We start from the raw sequence: 19,977 nt of genomic DNA, 5'->3' as shown, positions 1-19,977 counted from the left end.
CAAATTTGCGTAAAAAGAAATGATGCAAATTCGGCGCAAAACAAGTATAAATATTCCCCTAAAAATGATTGATGATGCTTGGAGGATTCTATACGCTGGCGACACATGATTCCTGATCCTGCTTGACCTCTCTGCTGATATTCAACATGGTAAACCATTAGTCACTTGTCATTCATTACCTTAATAGAGAGAATGAGCATGGAAGGCACCATCTGCACTACATACCTAGAAAACAGAGTTCAAAGAACAAAAATTGGCAACTTTTTTTCCAACCCACTAGGTTTGACACTATCGCTTACACTCTTCAACTTGTACTTAGGATCTCTGTCTACACCACTGAAAAACACGGAGATGGTATATCATTTTTATGTGTTTGTTCCTCAACTCTGCATGAAAATCTCTTCATCAAATGATGTTTCAACAGTGACCTCCACGGTCAAGGAAATACAAGGTAGATGACTTCACCACCTGAAATTGAACTCTCTGCAAACTGAGGGTCTGATTTAGATCAAGGCGGACAGAATACGATGGGATTTAGATTTTTTGCAGATGGGATATCCATAACATTCCTGTGCAACAATGGCTCATCAACCTGAATTTTCTATACAAAAATCATGAGATTGTTTATTGTAAAAAATAATTGGCTTTGTGCTCGACAGAAAACTCAACCTACAGGGGCACCCATAAACGCTCTAGCCAAAGGAGCTCAGTGCCAACTGATATCAGTTCAAGGAATCAAACACCTAATTTCTAACAAACATGTAACCCACTCTCTAGTTCTATCAAGAATATAGTATAGCAATTTCCCGTTACGTGGATTACACACAATCCTTCTAGCACCTTTCAAGGCGGCACTACATGCAGCACCCAAGAAGTGTAAGCACATCACCCTCCAGTTACTTTCTCTCAAACAGCTTCCAAAAGGCACTAGGGCCCTGATTTATACTTTTTGGTGCAAAACTGCACCAACGCAGTTTTGCACCAAAAAGTTTAGCAACGGCTTGCACAATTTCTGAGCACCAGCAAGTGATGTTAGCCGCGTGGGGCTGGCGGTATGGAAGAATGGGGTTTTGCACCAAAAATGAAGTCAGGCAGGTTAGAGTAAAGAAAATGACTCTAACCAGCCTAGCATCATTTTCTGATGCAAAACCATCCATACCACATGACTCCTGTCTTAAAAAAGAAAGGAGTCATGACCAGCACAGGGGACTAGGGTCCCCTGGGCATGGCCATTGCACCCAGTGCCATGTAGGGGGGCCCATTTTAGGGCCCCAAATTGCACTTAAAAACAAAATACTTACCTATACTTACCTGGGATGGGGTCCCCCATCCTCCGCTGTCCCTCCTGTGTGGGTGGGGGTGTCACTGGGGCCTGGGGAGGGCACCTGTGGGCTTATTCCATGGTGTTCCACCATGGAAATAGCCCCACAGGTCCCTTAATGCCTGCCTTGACCCAGGCGTTAAATAATGGTGCAAAGCAAGCTTTGCACCATTATTTGACCCCTCCTCCCCCCGTGCGTGATTTTAGCATGGTGGGATAAATATGACGCTAATGCCATAGTATCATTTTTTGCACGGGAACGCCTACTTTGCATCTCATTGACGCAAAGTAGGTTTCCACATCCCAAACATTACTTTAACTCCATAAATGTGGCACTAGATGGGTCTAGCGCCAAAGTATAAATATCGAGTTAGTTTTGCACCGAATTTGCGTAAAAACAATATGACGCAAATTCGGCACAAAACAAGTATAACTATGCCCCTAGATGTCAGGACAAGCTAGCCTGCAGAACATACAAAGCTGTGCATTTAGAAGTATCCAGCTCTTGTTCAGAACATTCCAAACGTGCCTGCTTTTGCATTTAGGAACTTAAAGAACCAATGTTTCCTCCCTTTTTTAGCTCCTGGGCCCCGATAGTCTTAACAGACGGCAGCAAAGCATGGGGTATCTCTGATAGATTTTCTAGTATTTGGTACTCACAAATGCCTCCTGCTTTGCAAAATGGTGTGAGAGATTTGGGGCTGCCTACTCCTACCTTTCCTAAGAATGGGAGAGATCCATGCTATTTCAGTTAAAAATATGTAAAACAAAAATGTTTACTGTAGAAGCTTGGGGATGCCCTGGTTCCCTGTGGCAATTGCCAACAGATCACTGAGGCAATTGTCACCTGTCGCCCTTCATTCTTAAATGAAGGAGCGTGAGGGGGGACCAAAGAGCGATCAATGTCCTCCTTGTATTCTTCACAACTGAAAATACACCTCTGGGTCAGCTCTGTCTGGACCTTCTTCACCCTTTATTTTGAGGGTCAAAGAGGACAGAAAACAGCAACTGTGGTACCTTGGAGAACAAGGCAGTTGCCCTGGCCCACCTTGCCCCACAAAAGGGTGGTGTCTGATACACAGGTTCAAAGATGTGATAATGGGGACTGCATCATGACTGGAAGATCATGCATTATCCTTTTGGCCAAGTTATTTTCCATGCAGTTACTTGAATGTGCACCTTGTAGGATCAAGGGGTGGGTCAACATTGTCTGAAAAAGAAGGCCATCATACAATTATTCTTTTTTCAGGTATCTGAAAAAATTGCACATTTTTGCTTCAGCTTCTGTCTTCTAGATCTTCGTTCTGGTGCTCCAGGTGCCTATCCTTTGACCTCAAGTGCACATTTTATTGAGTTAATCTTCTAGTGCCTTTACTCTTATTTCCATCTAATGTAGGCCTTTTGTGATAGAGGTGTTTGTTGTGATGGCTTTTATTTGCACACTCATTGTCATAGATTTCTCAATAATGAATTCTGCTGATTGACGGAAACAACCAAGTCAATTCAATATTCATTTCATTGTCATTTCAATGTAATAGTCATTTCAATGTAGTGGCAGTGGAGGCAGTGACATTGAATGCATATGACTCGCTCAGCAGCATCCCAAATGCAGAAAATATATCCACTTGTAACTTAACCCAAATGTAGGAATAGCACAAAATCTCTGAGGCATTAGATAACAGGAGATGAAAAAGGTCGTAAAGAAAATAGATAGGTCTTTCTCCAAACTTAGCTTATTTAGGGCCAGATGTAGCAAAACTCCAAATTGTGAGTTGCAATTTGAAAGTCCCAGCGACTCGCAAATTGCAACTCACAATTTGGGATGCAGAAAGGTGTCTCAGACACCTTCTGCGAGTCGCTATGGGGTCGCAAAGACCCACCTCATTATTATTAATGAGGTGGGTCGCAATTTGCGACCCCATAGCGAGTCAGGGCGCTCACGGGGATGGTGGCCTGCTGGAGACAGCAGACCACCATGTCCGTGACTGCTTTTAAATAAAGCAGTCTTTTTTTTTCAAAGTGTAGCCCGTTTTCCTTAAAGGAAAACGAGCTGCACTTTGAAAAAAAACCGAAACCTTTAGTTTCGGTATTTTTCAGGGCAGGTAGTGGTCCCTTGGACCACTGCCTGCTCTGAAAAATTATTTTTTTTCCCAGACACAAAGGGGTAGGGGTCCCATGGGGACCCCTTACCATTTGCGCCTAGGTTACCATCCACTTCAAGTGGATGGTAACTGCGCTTTCATTTGCGACCGCAATTGCGGTCGCAAATGAAAATGCATAGCATTGCGAGTCGCAAATAGGAAGGGAACACCCCTTCCTATTTGCGAGTCGGAAATGCATTTTGCGAGTCGGATCCGACTCGCAAAATGCATTTCTACATAGCACAGAGGCTTTTGCGACTCGCAAACGGCGATTTTCGCCGTTTGCGACTCGCAAAACCCTTGCTACATCTGGCCCTTAGTCTCTGAATGTTGAGAATGAAATGGAAAATCTCAGTACTTGATCAGATATAAAGAAGGACCACCTGAAGGCAGACTACTGAAATGTGGTCTGTGACACATACCTGTTGCTCTTAGAGGAGGAGCACCACACTAGGTGGCTGCCAAGACACTTAGGGCCTGATTTAGATCTTGGCAGGGGGGAATACTCCGTAACAAACATGACGGATATCCCGTCCACCCTATTACGATCCATTAAATCCTAAGGCGGTTCAGCGGATGGGATATCCATCACGTTTGTGACTGAGTATTCCCCTGGGCCAACATCTAAATCAGGTCCTTAGGGTACCAAACTCTTCATTTAGTTTTGCGCAGATTTTACATGCTGAGGGCCTCTTTCAGGCCCTACCACAAGGATACTTTTAGAGTACAGATTACATGGCTGTGATTGATGGAGGATGTGGAATATTTCATAGGAGAGATCTTAAATCACGCATAGAATAAGGTGAATTGTAGATTTGCAGAGTCAAGGAAAAACATCCTTGATACTTCTGTTTTTATTTTTGGGTTAAATTCACAACCATACCATTGTAACACCTTTTCTCTAAAGGAGGTTTCTCGTGGATTTTCCTGGTTACTCTCATTGGTCTGTGGAGTAGTTTTAACTTGGAAGCTCTCTGTTGCACCTAGGCTCCACAAACACAACCACTTGGGCCATCAGGCAATGGTCAGCTCTCAAAGTGCATCGACTCGCTGCAGCAATTTGACATGTAGAACGACAACCAGGGAAGTCTGCCCAGAGATGCCATCATTACACCGCAAGTGAAACTTGGCTGTTAAACATGCATGCAGAATCTCAAGCTCAAGGTCTGGGTTGACAAGCTTCTGTTGCTGGTTGGCAAGGCTAGGCAGTGCTGTGCCCCAGAAGTGCTCTTTCTAGGCACCATTCAGTAAATGAACCCATAATTATATAGAGTACACCTGACTCCATTCAGTAAATGAACCCATATCTATATAGCGTATACTTGAATCCATTCAGTAAATGAACCCATAATTATATAGAGTACACCTGACTCCATTCAGTAAATGAACCCATAACTACATAGCGTACACTTGAATCCATTCGGTAAATGAACCCATAATTTTATAGAGTACACCTGACTCCATTCAGTAAATGAACCCATAACTATATAGCGTATACTTTAATCCATTCAGTAAATGAACCCATAATTATATTGAGTACACCTGATTCCATTCAGTAAATGAACCATAACTACATAGCGTACACTTGAATCTGAAAGTGGAAGGTATGTATGGAAGGGTCTTTTTAGTGGTATCGCCATACCCTAAGAGCGTCAATCAGGGAGCTCCTTTCCTAGTAAGCTAAAGGAGTTTGTATGGTCATAGAAGAGGTGAAAATCTAAAAAGGGGTCTTGTTTTGTTGGCCCACTGAACCTTAGTTTACCTCTTGATTTTACATGAAGGAAGATACAAAGGGCAGAACGCTGGTCAGTACTGTTCTCTTGTGTGTGAAACCACTTGCAAGAAGAGAGTCAGCCCTGGGCACATGATTGATGCTTAGGTAGCAATGACTTAGGCGTTTATTGGGGACAGTCCTGCCTATTTGTCTTGCACAAAGGTATGAGGAATGAAAGGACAGGAAGAGAATGGCATATATGTTCCATGTTTGCCCCATTTGTAGAATCTATGCCCATCAGTTGTGTATGAAGGGTGCCATGTACAGTGCAAGCAATGCAATGGCCCCTTCCCTTGTTTAGATAGGGAGTAAGCCATAATTCTGTGCCACAGCCTCTGCTCACTATTGATAGCTACTCCCTTGATGCCCAGGACACTCTCTATCCTTTTCAGGGAAGGTCTCCTGACAGAGACTCCAGCCACAGGTGTGAGTAGGAGGGTATGGATTGTCTACATACATGAACCCTTTTACTGATTTAAATACCTTCTCAAAGACACAAACTAATCTAGCCGTGAACTATACAGAAGGATTAATGCTTAACCTATAGGTTTCAATAACCAGGAAATGTATCATATTACAAACTATACATGTAGTTGTCACCACCAACTAAGGCTTAGGCTTCTCTTTCATGTGTATTTTGGTTTACCACAAGCTGATTGCATTTATTCTTTTGGTGATAGAGATAAATTACTCTCATGCAGGTCCATAGAAAAGTTGTAGACAAACTAAAACAATGACAAACAAATTAACATGGCACAGAAGCTTGATATTTGGCTTGATTTGTCTCCACGTGTTCTATTCTTGCTGCCTTTTGGAAGTTATGCAGACTTTAATCTGAACCCTGGATACACAACATTCTTTTAATGGAAGTGTGGAGGTGAGAAGTCACTCCTCCGTCGACATCCATCACATCCATGACGGATGTCGAGGAGGGTCTGAGTGAAGGACACATATTCATCTTGGCCACTGGTCCCACGTTCCAGTGCCGAGCCCTTTTAAGTATTAACCAATCAAATTCTAATAGAAATTAAATATGGCAATACTGTTTTCCATTGCTGTAGCTCACACTTCAACTGGGCCATAACTATATGCTTAACTTATACCCGTTACTGGATTGGTTGTTAAAAATAGAAACTGATACATTCAGTTTACCAAATCCCTACAACAGGTAATTCCCATAGTGGAGATAAAAATGCTTGAGGTCACATCTGCTCAATAGAATTTAGAACTTCAAAGATCATTTCAGCAGTAAAATGCACTTTACTCAACAAGAAAGTATGTCAGAACACAGTCACAACCAAATTCCCTCTAACCAGTCCTAATTAACAAAATGCCTCCCCAACTCATTGTGACAATTCCGTCAATTTAAGTCAATGTAAGAATCTCCCAGTGGATGTGTAAGAGAACATAGCAGCAAGTAAATTGCATAGGGCCCAAGATGGATGCAGGAGAAGCCAAAGTAGAACACAAGCAAGGGCACCTCGGGGACCATCTCTGTCGTAGGTGAAGGAAGAGGAGATGTGTCTCGCTGTATTTCCTGAAAAGAGATCTTCTGTTCCTATCAAAAAGATTGTCACACACAGGATATAATGCAGGATATCAAACAATATGGGGATTGTCATCTGTATACCTGTGTCGCGTTGTTCTGTGTAACATTCTTATCCTCTCTATCCTTCTTTTACATGCACAAAAACTACACCTAAGAACAAAGGATTTGGATCCTATGCCAGGATCTCGCCCTTTAAATCTCCTTGTTCTCTCTTTTCTTGCAGCATCTCCTCGTGCAGAGCTCCCTCTTGTTTGTGTGTCATGCCCTCCTGCTCCAGTACGTCCACGTGGATAGACCAACCAGGTACCAGCTCCTAGCCACCAGCCTCTTCACCAGCGGGATCTCTACGAGCCTGCAGACCACACTGGGGAGCAGGTACTTCTAAGCATCATCAATTACATTAGATCAAAGTATCCTCCCCAACTGTGCTATGTTGAATAATGAAGCCTTTTCCACTGCAGCTCTGATTCCTGCCAAGCCTTCTTCCTATGTACACGTCTATTGGTGATACAGGATAATATTCATTGTAGAACTTCTGTAGATCATTTCTGAAGTTGACGCAGTTCCTATGGAAATTGAATATCCCAGAAGAGAGGGGGTTGATATCATGTCTCTTTGAAGGGGGATCAATTTTGTGAACAGTTTATAAAAATACACAATCAAAGTGGCCACTAGTCTTAAATTCCACTGGCGAGCCCTTTAGGTATTATCCAATCAAATTCTAATAGGAATTAAATATCGCAGTAATATTGACGATTGTTCTAGCACACACTTCAAATGGGCCATCTCTTTGTGCTTAACTAGTAGCTGTTACTGGATTGGGTGTATGAAATAGAAACTGTTACATTCGGTTTAGCAAATCCCTACAACTAGTAATTTCCATAGTGGAGTAAACATGCTTTAATGTATATCCCTAGAGGTCACATCTGCTCAATAGAACTTAAAATTCCAATGATCATTTCAGTCGCAAATTGCACCTTGGTCAAAAGGAAAGTATGTCACCACATGATCCCAAACAATTTACTTGTATACATCCTCATTATCAAGTGGCACTAATTAACAAAAGTCCTCAGCAAGTCAGTGAAACAATTCAGTTAATCTAAAACAATACAAATCAATATGATTAGGAGGTGCAGTGTTTGCTTATACTACATAACCTATCGAAGCTGTGTTCGAGCATTGGTCATGCCACCCTGAGCTGGTAAATTTGTAAAGTTGTTCTTATTGGAAACTCTATAAAATGTAACATAGAAAGTGATGAATATACACCAGCAGCTGCACAATCAGAAGTATTAAGGGGCTTATTTATGAAAAGTGACTTCAAAAAATGACACAAAGATGGAGCTAACTTTTCATAGATCAGGCCCTAAATGTCTTCAATACATAGGTCCAACCTGTACTCTATTGCCCTGATGCGTTCCTTTCATTGTTCTTTCTTTTGATTATGCTGCAGTGATGGGATGTCCATCCTCCGTCCATATGATCCAATATTGCATACATGCCTCAATGTTCTTTCTTCTGATTATGCTGCAGTAATGGGATGTCCATCCTCTGTCCATATGACCCAATATTGTATACATGCCTCAGAAATGACTTACAACAATCTGCCAACCAGTGTTTTGTTCCTTGCTCCGGAAGCTGTAATTGATATGCACATACATTAATTATCTGGCAGTCAGCAGAAGCATAAACTAGTTACTATTCTATAAACAACCATGTGCTTGTCATACAAATTTTCTAAAGCAAGTCTGTTTCCTCAGGTCTTGGTGCTAAATATGTGCATCCAGAGGAAACATGATCGGAATTGTTACATAACTTGTCATTTACGGAAGACATAGGTCTTCAGCAAAGTTCTAAAAGAAAGATGATTGGTTTCTGATCTCAGGTGTAGGAGTCGTGTATTCCATCATTCCTTGGTGGCCTCACGCTTTTGCCCTTTTCAACCATCAATAGTCTTTGATGCTGTGGACGAGCCGAGGTGCATATCTGGAGTGCTGAATCAAACTTTTGCTAGTATAAAAGAAAATGCTGTCGTTGGAGCACTCGATGAGCAATGTAGAGACCTCTAGGTAGGATTCTTTCACCTGTAGGAAGCCAGTGAAGACCTGATAAGCGATATGAAAAATATAAGCGCATCTATGTTAAGTCAGCCTAAGGCAAGCTGCCAGCTTCTAAACCCAATCTCATTTGGTCAGTTTACATTTAGGGGAGCACAAATCGAGTGTACTGCTTATTTGATCTTAAGAAAGTATCTCCTCAGTGAGAAGGTATTGTCCACAGGCATGCACAGATTTTTTACCAATAAAACAAGGGCTGGGTGCGGGATGGGGAACAATTGCATGGGCACCAATCATTGGACCAGGCGTTGTGAGGACCAGAATTCCCTGGATCAGAAACTCTGTTTTTTCCATATGTCGTGGAGACTGGGGTACCAAAACACAAGCCAACCGCCAAGTGTGTACCTACTGCTAAGCATTGGTGAGGTCCCCAAAAGAGGGAAAGTAAAACAAATTAGTACAACAGCTAAAAGATATATATATAGTGTGCTGCTTGTACCTTAGTAATACTAATTTAGTTGTGCAACATGGAAATAAACATTAACATGCGACCTGGAGAGGAAGAATTGTATCATTTCGGTCTAATGAAGGTTGAAGGGCATATATGTACAGCAATGCCAGAAGAAAATATTCACTGACCTCAATAGTAATTCTTTAGTTGACGTTAAAGATTGTTGTGTTGCAGTGCCATAATTGTATTTGTCTTCTGGCCCAAGAGTATATGCACCTGGCCCTATTGCCGTACTGGAGCGCAGAAGTACATTATACGTGGGGAGGGGGAGTGCTGATAACTGGCAACCTTTGAATTTCTGTTACAGTCCCTTCCACCTAGAACTGTAGTAAGCATTCCATTATGGAGTATCACACATTCCCCTAGTACAAGACAACCATGTGTGTAGTAATACAATTGGCACAATTAATTACAAATACTTTGTACATTAGAGAACCGAGAAAATTATTATATACAATAAACTCTTTTTATATATTTTACATTACAACCTAGAAGCCATCAGTCTGCAGGGCTGAAGTGAACCTCTCATTATAGAAAATACTGTTTCATGCACTGAGGTCAGTAAAGTTGTCTCAATATTACACCTTCTTTGCACGTTTCTGCAGTTCTGGCAACATCTTTGTACCATTTTCTTCGACAAGCCTAGGGTTTCCTCCTTCCTCAGTCACTGGTTGTCTGAAAGAATATTGAGAAAATGAATATCGTGGGGACAGAACAGTTTGTCAAAAATATCGAGGACCAAAATATTGAGAAGGGAAGTGCAATAAGGTAAGTATAGATTTACTATCCTTAACTCTACATCAATGAGCCTTGAAGATACATATCATCAAGATACACTTATGCGGAGTTAAGTTTAGTTAAAGTTTGCTTACCCATAGAAACTTACCATCACTATATTTCTGTCCTCAATAACTGTGACGCAATATTTTGTCTCATGATATTTTTTCTCGGATATTTTCTGCAAACATCCAGTAATCATACTGATACTGCCACCACTATACTCTTGTTCCAAATATTTCCATTCAACTCCACGTCTTCCCACCTATGCAACCTTAAGCAAATCCCAAAACATGAAAAATCTTTACAAAAGTATTTTCAAGTTTTATACAGACCCAAACTCGGATCTTAAAATCATCATCACATCATCAATTTTCCCTCTATTTTGCTGCAGGTCCCCTTGATAGCACTGTTCTCCAGACACACCTTTTCTACCCATCATTCCTTCCCATTATTGTGTGGCATTGTGTGATATGCCCACAACATTTCCTCCATCTTTCTCTTGCAATCTCCACCTTCACATAAAGCCAGTTTTAATCCTTTCTTCAGTACTCCATTCCATCTTTCAACTCTACAGTTACACTGAGGAAAGTACACTGACATTTGCACGTACCTAGTTCCATGAAGTTTAAAAATAAAATCTCAGCTGAAACAAATTGGGTCCCATGGCCTATGACCATTTCATGGGGTATTTCTTCTCTTATAAATAACTCCTTGAGGAGTTTAATCATCTCAGATGTCTTCACTTGCAAACTAAACGTCACCTCAGGTGGCTGATCATCATCAACTAACAAGGAGTATTTGGGAGACACTCAATGAGCACAGAAATATCCAAAGATATGTTCTTTCAAGGGACGGTGGCCAATTCTTCTATTTTTTCATTTACCTCACTGCTCATGCATGGAGATTTATCCCCAATACATTAAGGATAGCAAGAACATATTCCATTCTAAAGTTGAATTCTAAAAGCTTGTAATGCCTCCTGGCAATCTGTGGAGTAGCTTGTCCACTCTCTTTAGACATAGATAAACCCAACGGAAGTTGGTGATCAATGTGTACAATAAATTTGATTGTTCACACATATTGTCAGAAGCAACTCACCTACAACCAACATGCTAATGCTTCTTTCTCGGTCATTAAAAATGTTTCTTTTTGCCCCTACTAATGGATGAGACACAAAACTGCAGTATCTAGTTGCTTTCTTCTTTCTTGTAGCAAAACTGTCTCAATTTCCACATTAATTGCATGTGAAACTACTTCTGCATTGCATTTGACTACGCACCCCCTTCTTTATTTATCCAAGTTATTTCTTGCTTTCATTGCACCGTTCAGACTTTACATTTTTGTCCATGAAACATCTGTGTTTGTTCTTATCTGAAAACATCAGAATATGCCTTAACAAATGCTTCAAGCACACAAACAGTTGTGGGAGGAATTATTGAAATATGCCTAACCAATGGTAATTGCTGTGGGTAGCACTCCAACCTATCGTTGTTTTGCCTACCATACCACCTTGGACCCCTCCATATGCAAATTAGTGCTGGTCCTGGTCCAAAAGGAACAGTCCAACCCAAACTGCCAGGCTGTGTCTCCCTGAACTGGAACACAAGCAACCCAAGCTAGACCCAATTGAAGAGCTCCAATCAGGGCAAAACAAGTCTTTGCTTTTCTTGTGTTCTAGCTCAGAGAGGGCATGACCTGGCAGTTCCTTCTGTGGTGTTTTTGTAAGGCATCAAGAATTTACACTCATACCTTATGATAATGATGTGACAGATCACTTCCTGCTTAAGTGTTCTGGTTAGGTTAGGGTGTCTCTCAGTTCCTGATAAGTTTCAAATAATACTGTTCTCTCCAAATTCTATAAGAAAGGCTTTACTGAGTTTAAGCCCAACCACCAACCAGTCAGGGTGGTGACCAACTTCCAACTGCCTCCTCTATCCAAACATTCTTCAAGTCATAATGGAATGTGATGACATACGTTTAATTACATCAATAAGATTCTATACCCGTCATCAAGCCAGCTACACAATATGATAGAAACAGGTCTAAACACAACACATCCACCCCCTTACCAAAAAAAAAAAAACATTTTCTTTAAGCATAGAAACTTTTACACTTGGTTTGTAAAGAACAGCAAGAATTGTACTGAATTTTGAAAAGCCCAGTGTTGGACTCAACAAGGCATGCTAGGAAAAAAAAATACATACTTGACATTTTTTCCATGAAACATCTGTGTTTGTTCTTATCTGAAAACATCAGAATATGCCTTAACAAATGCTTCAAGCACACAAACAGTTGTGGGAGGAATTATTGAAATATGCCTAACCAATGGTAATTGCTGTGGGTAGCACTCCAACCTATCGTTGTTTTGCCTACCATACCACCTTGGACCCCTCCATATGCAAATTAGTGCTGGTCCTGGTCCAAAAGGAACAGTCCAACCCAAACTGCCAGGCTGTGTCTCCCTGAACTGGAACACAAGCAACCCAAGCTAGACCCAATTGAAGAGCTCCAATCAGGGCAAAACAAGTCTTTGCTTTTCTTGTGTTCTAGCTCAGAGAGGGCATGACCTGGCAGTTCCTTCTGTGGTGTTTTTGTAAGGCATCAAGAATTTACACTCATACCTTATGATAATGATGTGACAGATCACTTCCTGCTTAAGTGTTCTGGTTAGGTTAGGGTGTCTCTCAGTTCCTGATAAGTTTCAAATAATACTGTTCTCTCCAAATTCTATAAGAAAGGCTTTACTGAGTTTAAGCCCAACCACCAACCAGTCAGGGTGGTGACCAACTTCCAACTGCCTCCTCTATCCAAACATTCTTCAAGTCATAATGGAATGTGATGACATACGTTTAATTACATCAATAAGATTCTATACCCGTCATCAAGCCAGCTACACAATATGATAGAAACAGGTCTAAACACAACACATCCACCCCCTTACCAAAAAAACAACAACATTTTCTTTAAGCATAGAAACTTTTACACTTGGTTTGTAAAGAACAGCAAGAATTGTACTGAATTTTGAAAAGCCCAGTGTTGGACTCAACAAGGCATGCTAGGAAAAAAAAATACATACTTGACATTTTTTCCATGAAACATCTGTGTTTGTTCTTATCTGAAAACATCAGAATATGCCTTAACAAATGCTTCAAGCACACAAACAGTTGTGGGAGGAATTATTGAAATATGCCTAACCAATGGTAATTGCTGTGGGTAGCACTCCAACCTATCGTTGTTTTGCCTACCATACCACCTTGGACCCCTCCATATGCAAATTAGTGCTGGTCCTGGTCCAAAAGGAACAGTCCAACCCAAACTGCCAGGCTGTGTCTCCCTGAACTGGAACACAAGCAACCCAAGCTAGACCCAATTGAAGAGCTCCAAACAGGGCAAAACAAGTCTTTGCTTTTCTTGTGTTCTAGCTCAGAGAGGGCATGACCTGGCAGTTCCTTCTGTGGTGTTTTTGTAAGGCATCAAGAATTTACACTCATACCTTATGATAATGATGTGACAGATCACTTCCTGCTTAAGTGTTCTGGTTAGGTTAGGGTGTCTCTCAGTTCCTGATAAGTTTCAAATAATACTGTTCTCTCCAAATTCTATAAGAAAGGCTTTACTGAGTTTAAGCCCAACCACCAACCAGTCAGGGTGGTGACCAACTTCCAACTGCCTCCTCTATCCAAACATTCTTCAAGTCATAATGGAATGTGATGACATACGTTTAATTACATCAATAAGATTCTATACCCGTCATCAAGCCAGCTACACAATATGATAGAAACAGGTCTAAACACAACACATCCACCCCCTTACCAAAAAAACAACAACATTTTCTTTAAGCATAGAAACTTTTACACTTGGTTTGTAAAGAACAGCAAGAACTGTACTGAATTTTGAAAAGCCCAGTGTTGGACTCAAAAAGGCATGCTAGGAAAAAAATATATATACTTTTAAAAAAACAGACACACAACTTATAAAAAGGTGAAGAACACGTTTGAAAACTTATATAACCAGTAATAAAAAAAATGTGTATAAAGTTAGATTAATTTATCATGGAAAGAAATCTGGATTCCAATGTATCTTCTTCTTTTTTGGTCTCCCATCCATTACATATTATTTATGCCAGTAGAGTTGGAATCTCCTTTTCATACTCACATAATTATCAGCAGATCATGACTCTACAATCTTATGTTTGTCGAACTTCGTGTCCAGCAAGGTTGGAATCTCCTTCTCTTACTTGCATAATTATCAGTAGATCGTGACTCTTCAAACTTATGTTTGTCTAACTTTGCGTCCAGCAAGGTTGGAATCTCCTTCTCTTACTCGCATAATTATCAGTAGATCGTGACTCTTCAATATTTTGTTTGTTTAACTATGCATCTGGGACAAATGAATCATTCGCTTTCATCAGCCTAGACACATTCCAAACATCACCCGATTTCCAAGATTGCAGCATTTCGCTTTCTGGTATCTATTACGAAAGGTCCCATAAACTTGGAACATCCTGCATGGGTGATTGCCTGTCTAGATTACTGATTAGGCAAAAGCAAATAATTCAGAAGATATGGGGGGTCATTCCGACCCCGGCGGGCGGCGGGCGCTGCCCGCCGGGCGGAGACCGCCAAAAGACCGTATCGCTGTCAAATGACCGCGGCGGTCATTCAGACTTTCACGCTGGGCGGGCGGGCGACCGCCAAAAGGCCGCCCGCCCAGCGGGAAAGCCCCAGCAACGATGAAGCCGGCTCCGAATGGAGCCGGCGGAGTTGCTGGTGTGCGACGGGTGCAGTGGCACCCGTCGCGATTTTCAGTGTCTGCATGGCAGACACTGAAAATCTTAATGGGGCCCTGTTAGGGGGCCCCTGCAGTAGCCCATGCCAGTGGCCCCACGACACCCGTTCCCGCCAGCCTCTTCCTGGCGGTGTAAACCGCCAGGAACAGGCTGGCAGGAAGGGGGTCGGAATCCCCATGGCGGAGCTGCTTGCAGCGCCGCCGTGGAGGATTCCCTGGGGCAGGGGAAAACCGGCGGGAAACCGCCGGTTTCCCTTTTCTGACCGCGGCTGTCAGAATTGCCCCAGAAGCACCGCCAGCCTGTTGGCGGTGCTTCCTCCGTCCCCGGCCCTGGCGGTCCATGACCGCCAGGGTCGGAATGAGGCCCATGGAAATTTGTACTGAGACAAAAGTAGACTGGGTTTGTGAGACAGCTGTGGAAGACCATGAGTGGCAAGTGGTCAGCACAAAGGATCCAGAATTTTTAATTCTAAAAGAATACATTGTAAAATGTCCCAATAAGAAGGAGTAACAAACTGTAGTAGACAATTGCTTCAATGTTGAGGAATGTGCTAGGTTTGTCCTCAAAAATGTGCTTTGTGAGTCAAATTGATCAATTTACCTTTCAAAGCTTTTTAGAGGAAGAAGAACTGTGCCCCAAAGGGTTTGAGAGGTAAATTGATCAATTTAACTCACAAAGCACATTTGTGCAGAAATTTGACCAAGGCGAGATTGAGAGAATGGTATTGGTGGCCAAGGATGGATTTTGAAGTTATAAAGGATTGTTGCCACTGTGCGAATAATGACAAGTCCAAGAAAACCAACATAGCACCATTATCTCTAGTTGCAATTCCAAAGGACCTAGGACCAAATTAGGTTTGGACATTGCTGGCCCTTTTGAACTCATGGCTCATGATGAGTGTTATGTTATTCTACTGGTTGAATACACTTCAGAATGGGTTGTTACAAATTGGTGTTGTCTCTGTGAACAATAGAACTGTCAGTGAATTCTTGAAAGAAGAATTTTCCCGGAAGGAGCACCCAAAACGATAGTAACTGACAATTGGGTGCAATTTGTGTCTCAAGAAATCGGTTCTTTTCTCAGACGTTTAGCTACTATACCTTTCAAAACAGCTCTTTATTCACCACAGGCAAATGGCCTACCAGAAAGCATAGTGATAAGTTTCAAATAATACTCGTCTCTTCAAATAGTATAAGAAAGGCTTTATGACATTTAAGCCCAACCACCAACCAGTCAGGATGGTGACCAACTCCCAACTGCCTCCTCTGCCCAAACATTTCTGAAGTAATAATGGAATGTGATGGCATATGTTTAATTACATCAGTAACATTCTATACCTGTCATCAAGCCTGCTACACAGTAGGCTAGATACAGATCTAAACACAGCAGTACCTCTCCTTTTTTGTGGGCCACTTAGATACTATGCGACCTGTACAGGCCTCAAGCGTGCCTGAATCATTTTCTCCACTTAAGTGGCCTCCCTATGGCTTGATTTAGCTGGAGCGCATGAGCTGGGCAAGAATTTGCACTGTCCCTGGATTTTTGTTTTGGCAGTATGTATGGTAGTAATGTTAGGAGAACTAGAAGGATGAATTATTGGTTAGTCAAGGGTCAGACAAGTCAAGAAACAGAAGACTGGGGTCAGAGTATTTAGTCAGTGTCAGATAATGCATGATCAATGTATTGCATGACAAGGGCCTGAGAGAACAGCAGTCACATATCAGTGGGGTAGGAGTACGGAGTCTAAGTGAATCGGGAGAAAGGGGCAATGAACTAACAAAAGGTGACTCAAAATAACCTTGACCTTTTTTCTTTCAGACTACCACTGGTCCAAGCCCCGTCTTTTGAACTCCTGATTCCAGCCATGATCCTTAGCAGACAAGTCTTGCTGGCGCCGCCTAATGGTGGAAATGGTAGGTGTTCTATGAGTGATAACTGAAGACAGGCTGTGAGTGTTGCCCTCCCTTGCCTACCCTATCAGCATAGAATCCAATATACTTGGTACTAGACAGGAGGACTAGAAGACACTGGGGATTCTTTGCACAGGTTGTCATAGAACAGCTACCAGCCAAGTGGTACAACCAAAGGCACACTGACCTGCCAAGGCCAACAAAGAAAAGTCTCCAGTGATGAGATATAACAGAGACACTCGGAGAAACATAACCTGTCTTAGATCACACAGACTGTCTACTGAATTTTGAGCAGAGAATGAGAACCAGGAATACCAGGGTTCATGATATGTTTCACTTGTGTATAATATAGTTAGAAAGACTGCACTTTTCTTCTTGTAATTGCTCTTCAAAAACTGCACTTTCACGTAGACTACTTGCTCTAAACATAGAAGCATTCAAAATACTGGGGACAGTACCAAGCAAAGAAAGGACACCTCATTAATCAATTAATCAAGATTTGTGGAGCACAGCTAATCGCCCTTGAGGGTATCCAGGTGTTCGGATCTTTTTGCAGTCAGTCAAAGAGCCAGGTCTTGCGTCCCTTCCAGAATTCTTTGAGAGAGGATGCTGTTCGGTAGTGGAGGGTAAGGTCTTGGCGGTGAGGTTGGAGAAGGAGCGTCCTCCGCTGTGGCTTCAACGGTTGTAGGGACTGTGAGCAAGGAAGGTGGAGCACAGGTGTCTGGAGGGTTAGTGGCAGTTCAGGTGGTGGTTGATGCATGCTAGTCCTTGGTCGTGGAGTGCAGTGTAGGCATGTATCAGCTTCTTGAATTGGCATCTTTTCTGGACAGGGAGCCAGTGGAGGTTCGTGAGGTGGGTGGGTGACATGGGTCTGTTTGGAGAGGTTGAGGATGAGTCTGGCAGCTGAGTTCTGTATTGTCTGTAGTCTCTTCTGGAGTTGAGTGGTGACTCCTGCATAGAGTGCATTGGCGTGGTTGAGTCGGCTGATGACTAGGGCTTGCAAGGTTTCCTGGTGTCAACAGGGAGCCATCTGAAGACCTTTCTGAGCATGCACAGAGTGTGCAAGCAAGCGGTGGTGACTGCATTGATCTGGCATTTCATGGTGAGTTTGCTGTCCAGGTTGATGCCAAGGTTACAGGCATCGTCTATCAGTTGTCAGTGTGAGTTTAGAAGGCCACCAGGTCTCATACCATGGGGAGGTGTTGTTTCCAAAGATCAGCACTTCAGTCTTGTCCGTGTTGAGCTTCCATTTAGTGATGCTCATCATGCAGCTGTGGAAGTTGATCCTAGTGGTAGACGGGCCTTCTTACAACGAGCGGATGATCTGAGTGTCATCTGCATAAGAAATGATGTTGAGACCATGGGTTCTGACGATGTTGCCTAGGGCGTCAGATAGATGCTGAACAGGGTGGGTCTGAGGGATGAACCTTGTGGGACGCAGCAGGTGATGTTTTTCGGTCCAGATGTGAAGGGTGGTAGGTAGATTTTCTGGGTTTGTCCTGTGAGGAATGATGTGATCTATTTGAGGGCATCTCCCAGGATCCTGATGTGGCAGAGTCTCTTGATGAGGATGTGGTGGGATACGGTGTTGAATGCAACTGAGACATCGAGGAGAATCAGGGCTGCTGTGTCTCCCCAGCCGTGGAGGGTTCGATGTCGGTGGCAGCAAACAGGGTGGCCTCAGTGCTGTGGTTGCTGTGGAAACCGGTCTGCAGGTGTCCAGCAGGTGTCCAGCAGGTGTCCAGCAGGGTGTTGTTTTCCAGGTGTTTGGTGAGTTGTTGGTTGATGGCCTTCTCAAGGACTTTGGCGGGGAAGGGGAGCAAAGGGATGAGGTAGTAGTTCTTGAGATTGCTGGGGACAGCAGAGGGTTTCTTGGGGAGGAGTCTGGTCTCTGCATGTTTCCATTGATTGGAGAAGGTGGCTGTGGTGATGGATGCATTGAGAATGAAGCTGAGTTCGCTGCTGATTTCTTGCTCCCGAGGTTAAAGAAGTGATGAGAGCAGGGGTCAGTGGGTGCTCCAGAGTGGATGGAGTTCATGATGGCCGTGGTGCTCTGTGTGGTGAGCTGTTCCCATGTGGTGAGCGGGGGTTCTGGGTGGCGTCAGTTGGCATGAGGAGGCTGTAGAGGTCTGTAGGTTGGGGTTCACAGTTACTGTAGATGGTGGATATCATGTTGTGGAAGTAGTCCACCAGGGAGTTGCAGATTTCCTGGGGTGGGGTGATCATGTTTTCAGTGGCAGCTGAACAGGAGTACTCTCTGAGGATGTTGAAGAGTTCCTTGCTGTGGTTGGAGCTGGCCTTGATGTGCATGGGCATATTTGTATTGTCTTTTAGGCATTGGAGGTATTTGTTGTGGGCTGATTTGAAGATTGCTCGGTTTGTTAGATCTTTGCTGGTGTGCTGTAGGAAAGTGTCTCTTTTGACATGGTCACCCCCACTTTTTTGCCTGGTTTCTGGTGTGATTTTGACTGTTAGTGCACTGGGTCCCTGCTAACCAGGCCTCCCATTCCAGATCTGCACCCCCACTTTTTTGCCTGGTTTCTGGTGTGATTTTGACTGTTAGTTCACTGGGTCCCTGCTAACCAGGCCTCCCATTCCAGATCTCTTTCCCACAACTGCACAGTCATTTTGCACAATTGGCAAAACCTTTGGATGCCACTGTGAGTCCCTAGCAAATGGTACCTCTGGTATCTGGGAGACAGGGTAGTAAAAGAAGGCCCCTGAGGGCTGCAGCACAAATTGTGCCACCCTCAGGGACCATTTCAGTAAGTGCACACAGTGCTGCCTTCACAGGCTGCGTGTCTTGATGCAGAACTAAATTGAAACACGACATGGCACACAGCCTGTGCGCTATGTCCCCAAAACACTGCATGCAATATACGTAAATCACCCCTCTGGCAGGCCTTACCCTAAGGCAGGGTGCATTATATTACATGTGAGGGGATATCTGTATGAACAGATATGCCCCTGTTATATCTTTTGTCGATTCTCAGACATAGTAAGTGTCCAGGGAAGCCATTTTAAATGCATGTGCTGGACACTGGTCTTTACGAGCTCCCTAGCTACGTGATGGCTTCTCTGAATCCTAGGATGTTTGGTATCAAACATTTCAGAATAATAAACTCTCACTGACCCCAGTGATGGA

General features: G+C 43.0%; 1 protein-coding gene across 2 annotated transcripts in view; it reads left to right on the top strand.

The window, feature by feature from the left end:
• SLC23A3 (solute carrier family 23 member 3) overlaps positions 1-19,977 on the top strand; it is a 119,283-nt gene that overhangs the window by 14,151 nt on the left and 85,155 nt on the right. For both annotated transcript variants that reach the window (XM_069227138.1, XM_069227137.1), the window contains exons 2-3: positions 7,009-7,160; positions 16,741-16,835. In XM_069227138.1, the coding sequence (XP_069083239.1) occupies positions 7,009-7,160; positions 16,741-16,835 (247 nt within the window). The remainder of the gene's footprint in view (positions 1-7,008; positions 7,161-16,740; positions 16,836-19,977) is intronic.

This window comes from Pleurodeles waltl, chromosome 3_2, assembly GCF_031143425.1.
Source record: "Pleurodeles waltl isolate 20211129_DDA chromosome 3_2, aPleWal1.hap1.20221129, whole genome shotgun sequence".
In the NCBI taxonomy this organism is placed as follows: domain Eukaryota; kingdom Metazoa; phylum Chordata; class Amphibia; order Caudata; family Salamandridae; genus Pleurodeles; species Pleurodeles waltl.
This window is presented reverse-complemented; position numbering and strand designations above follow the sequence as displayed.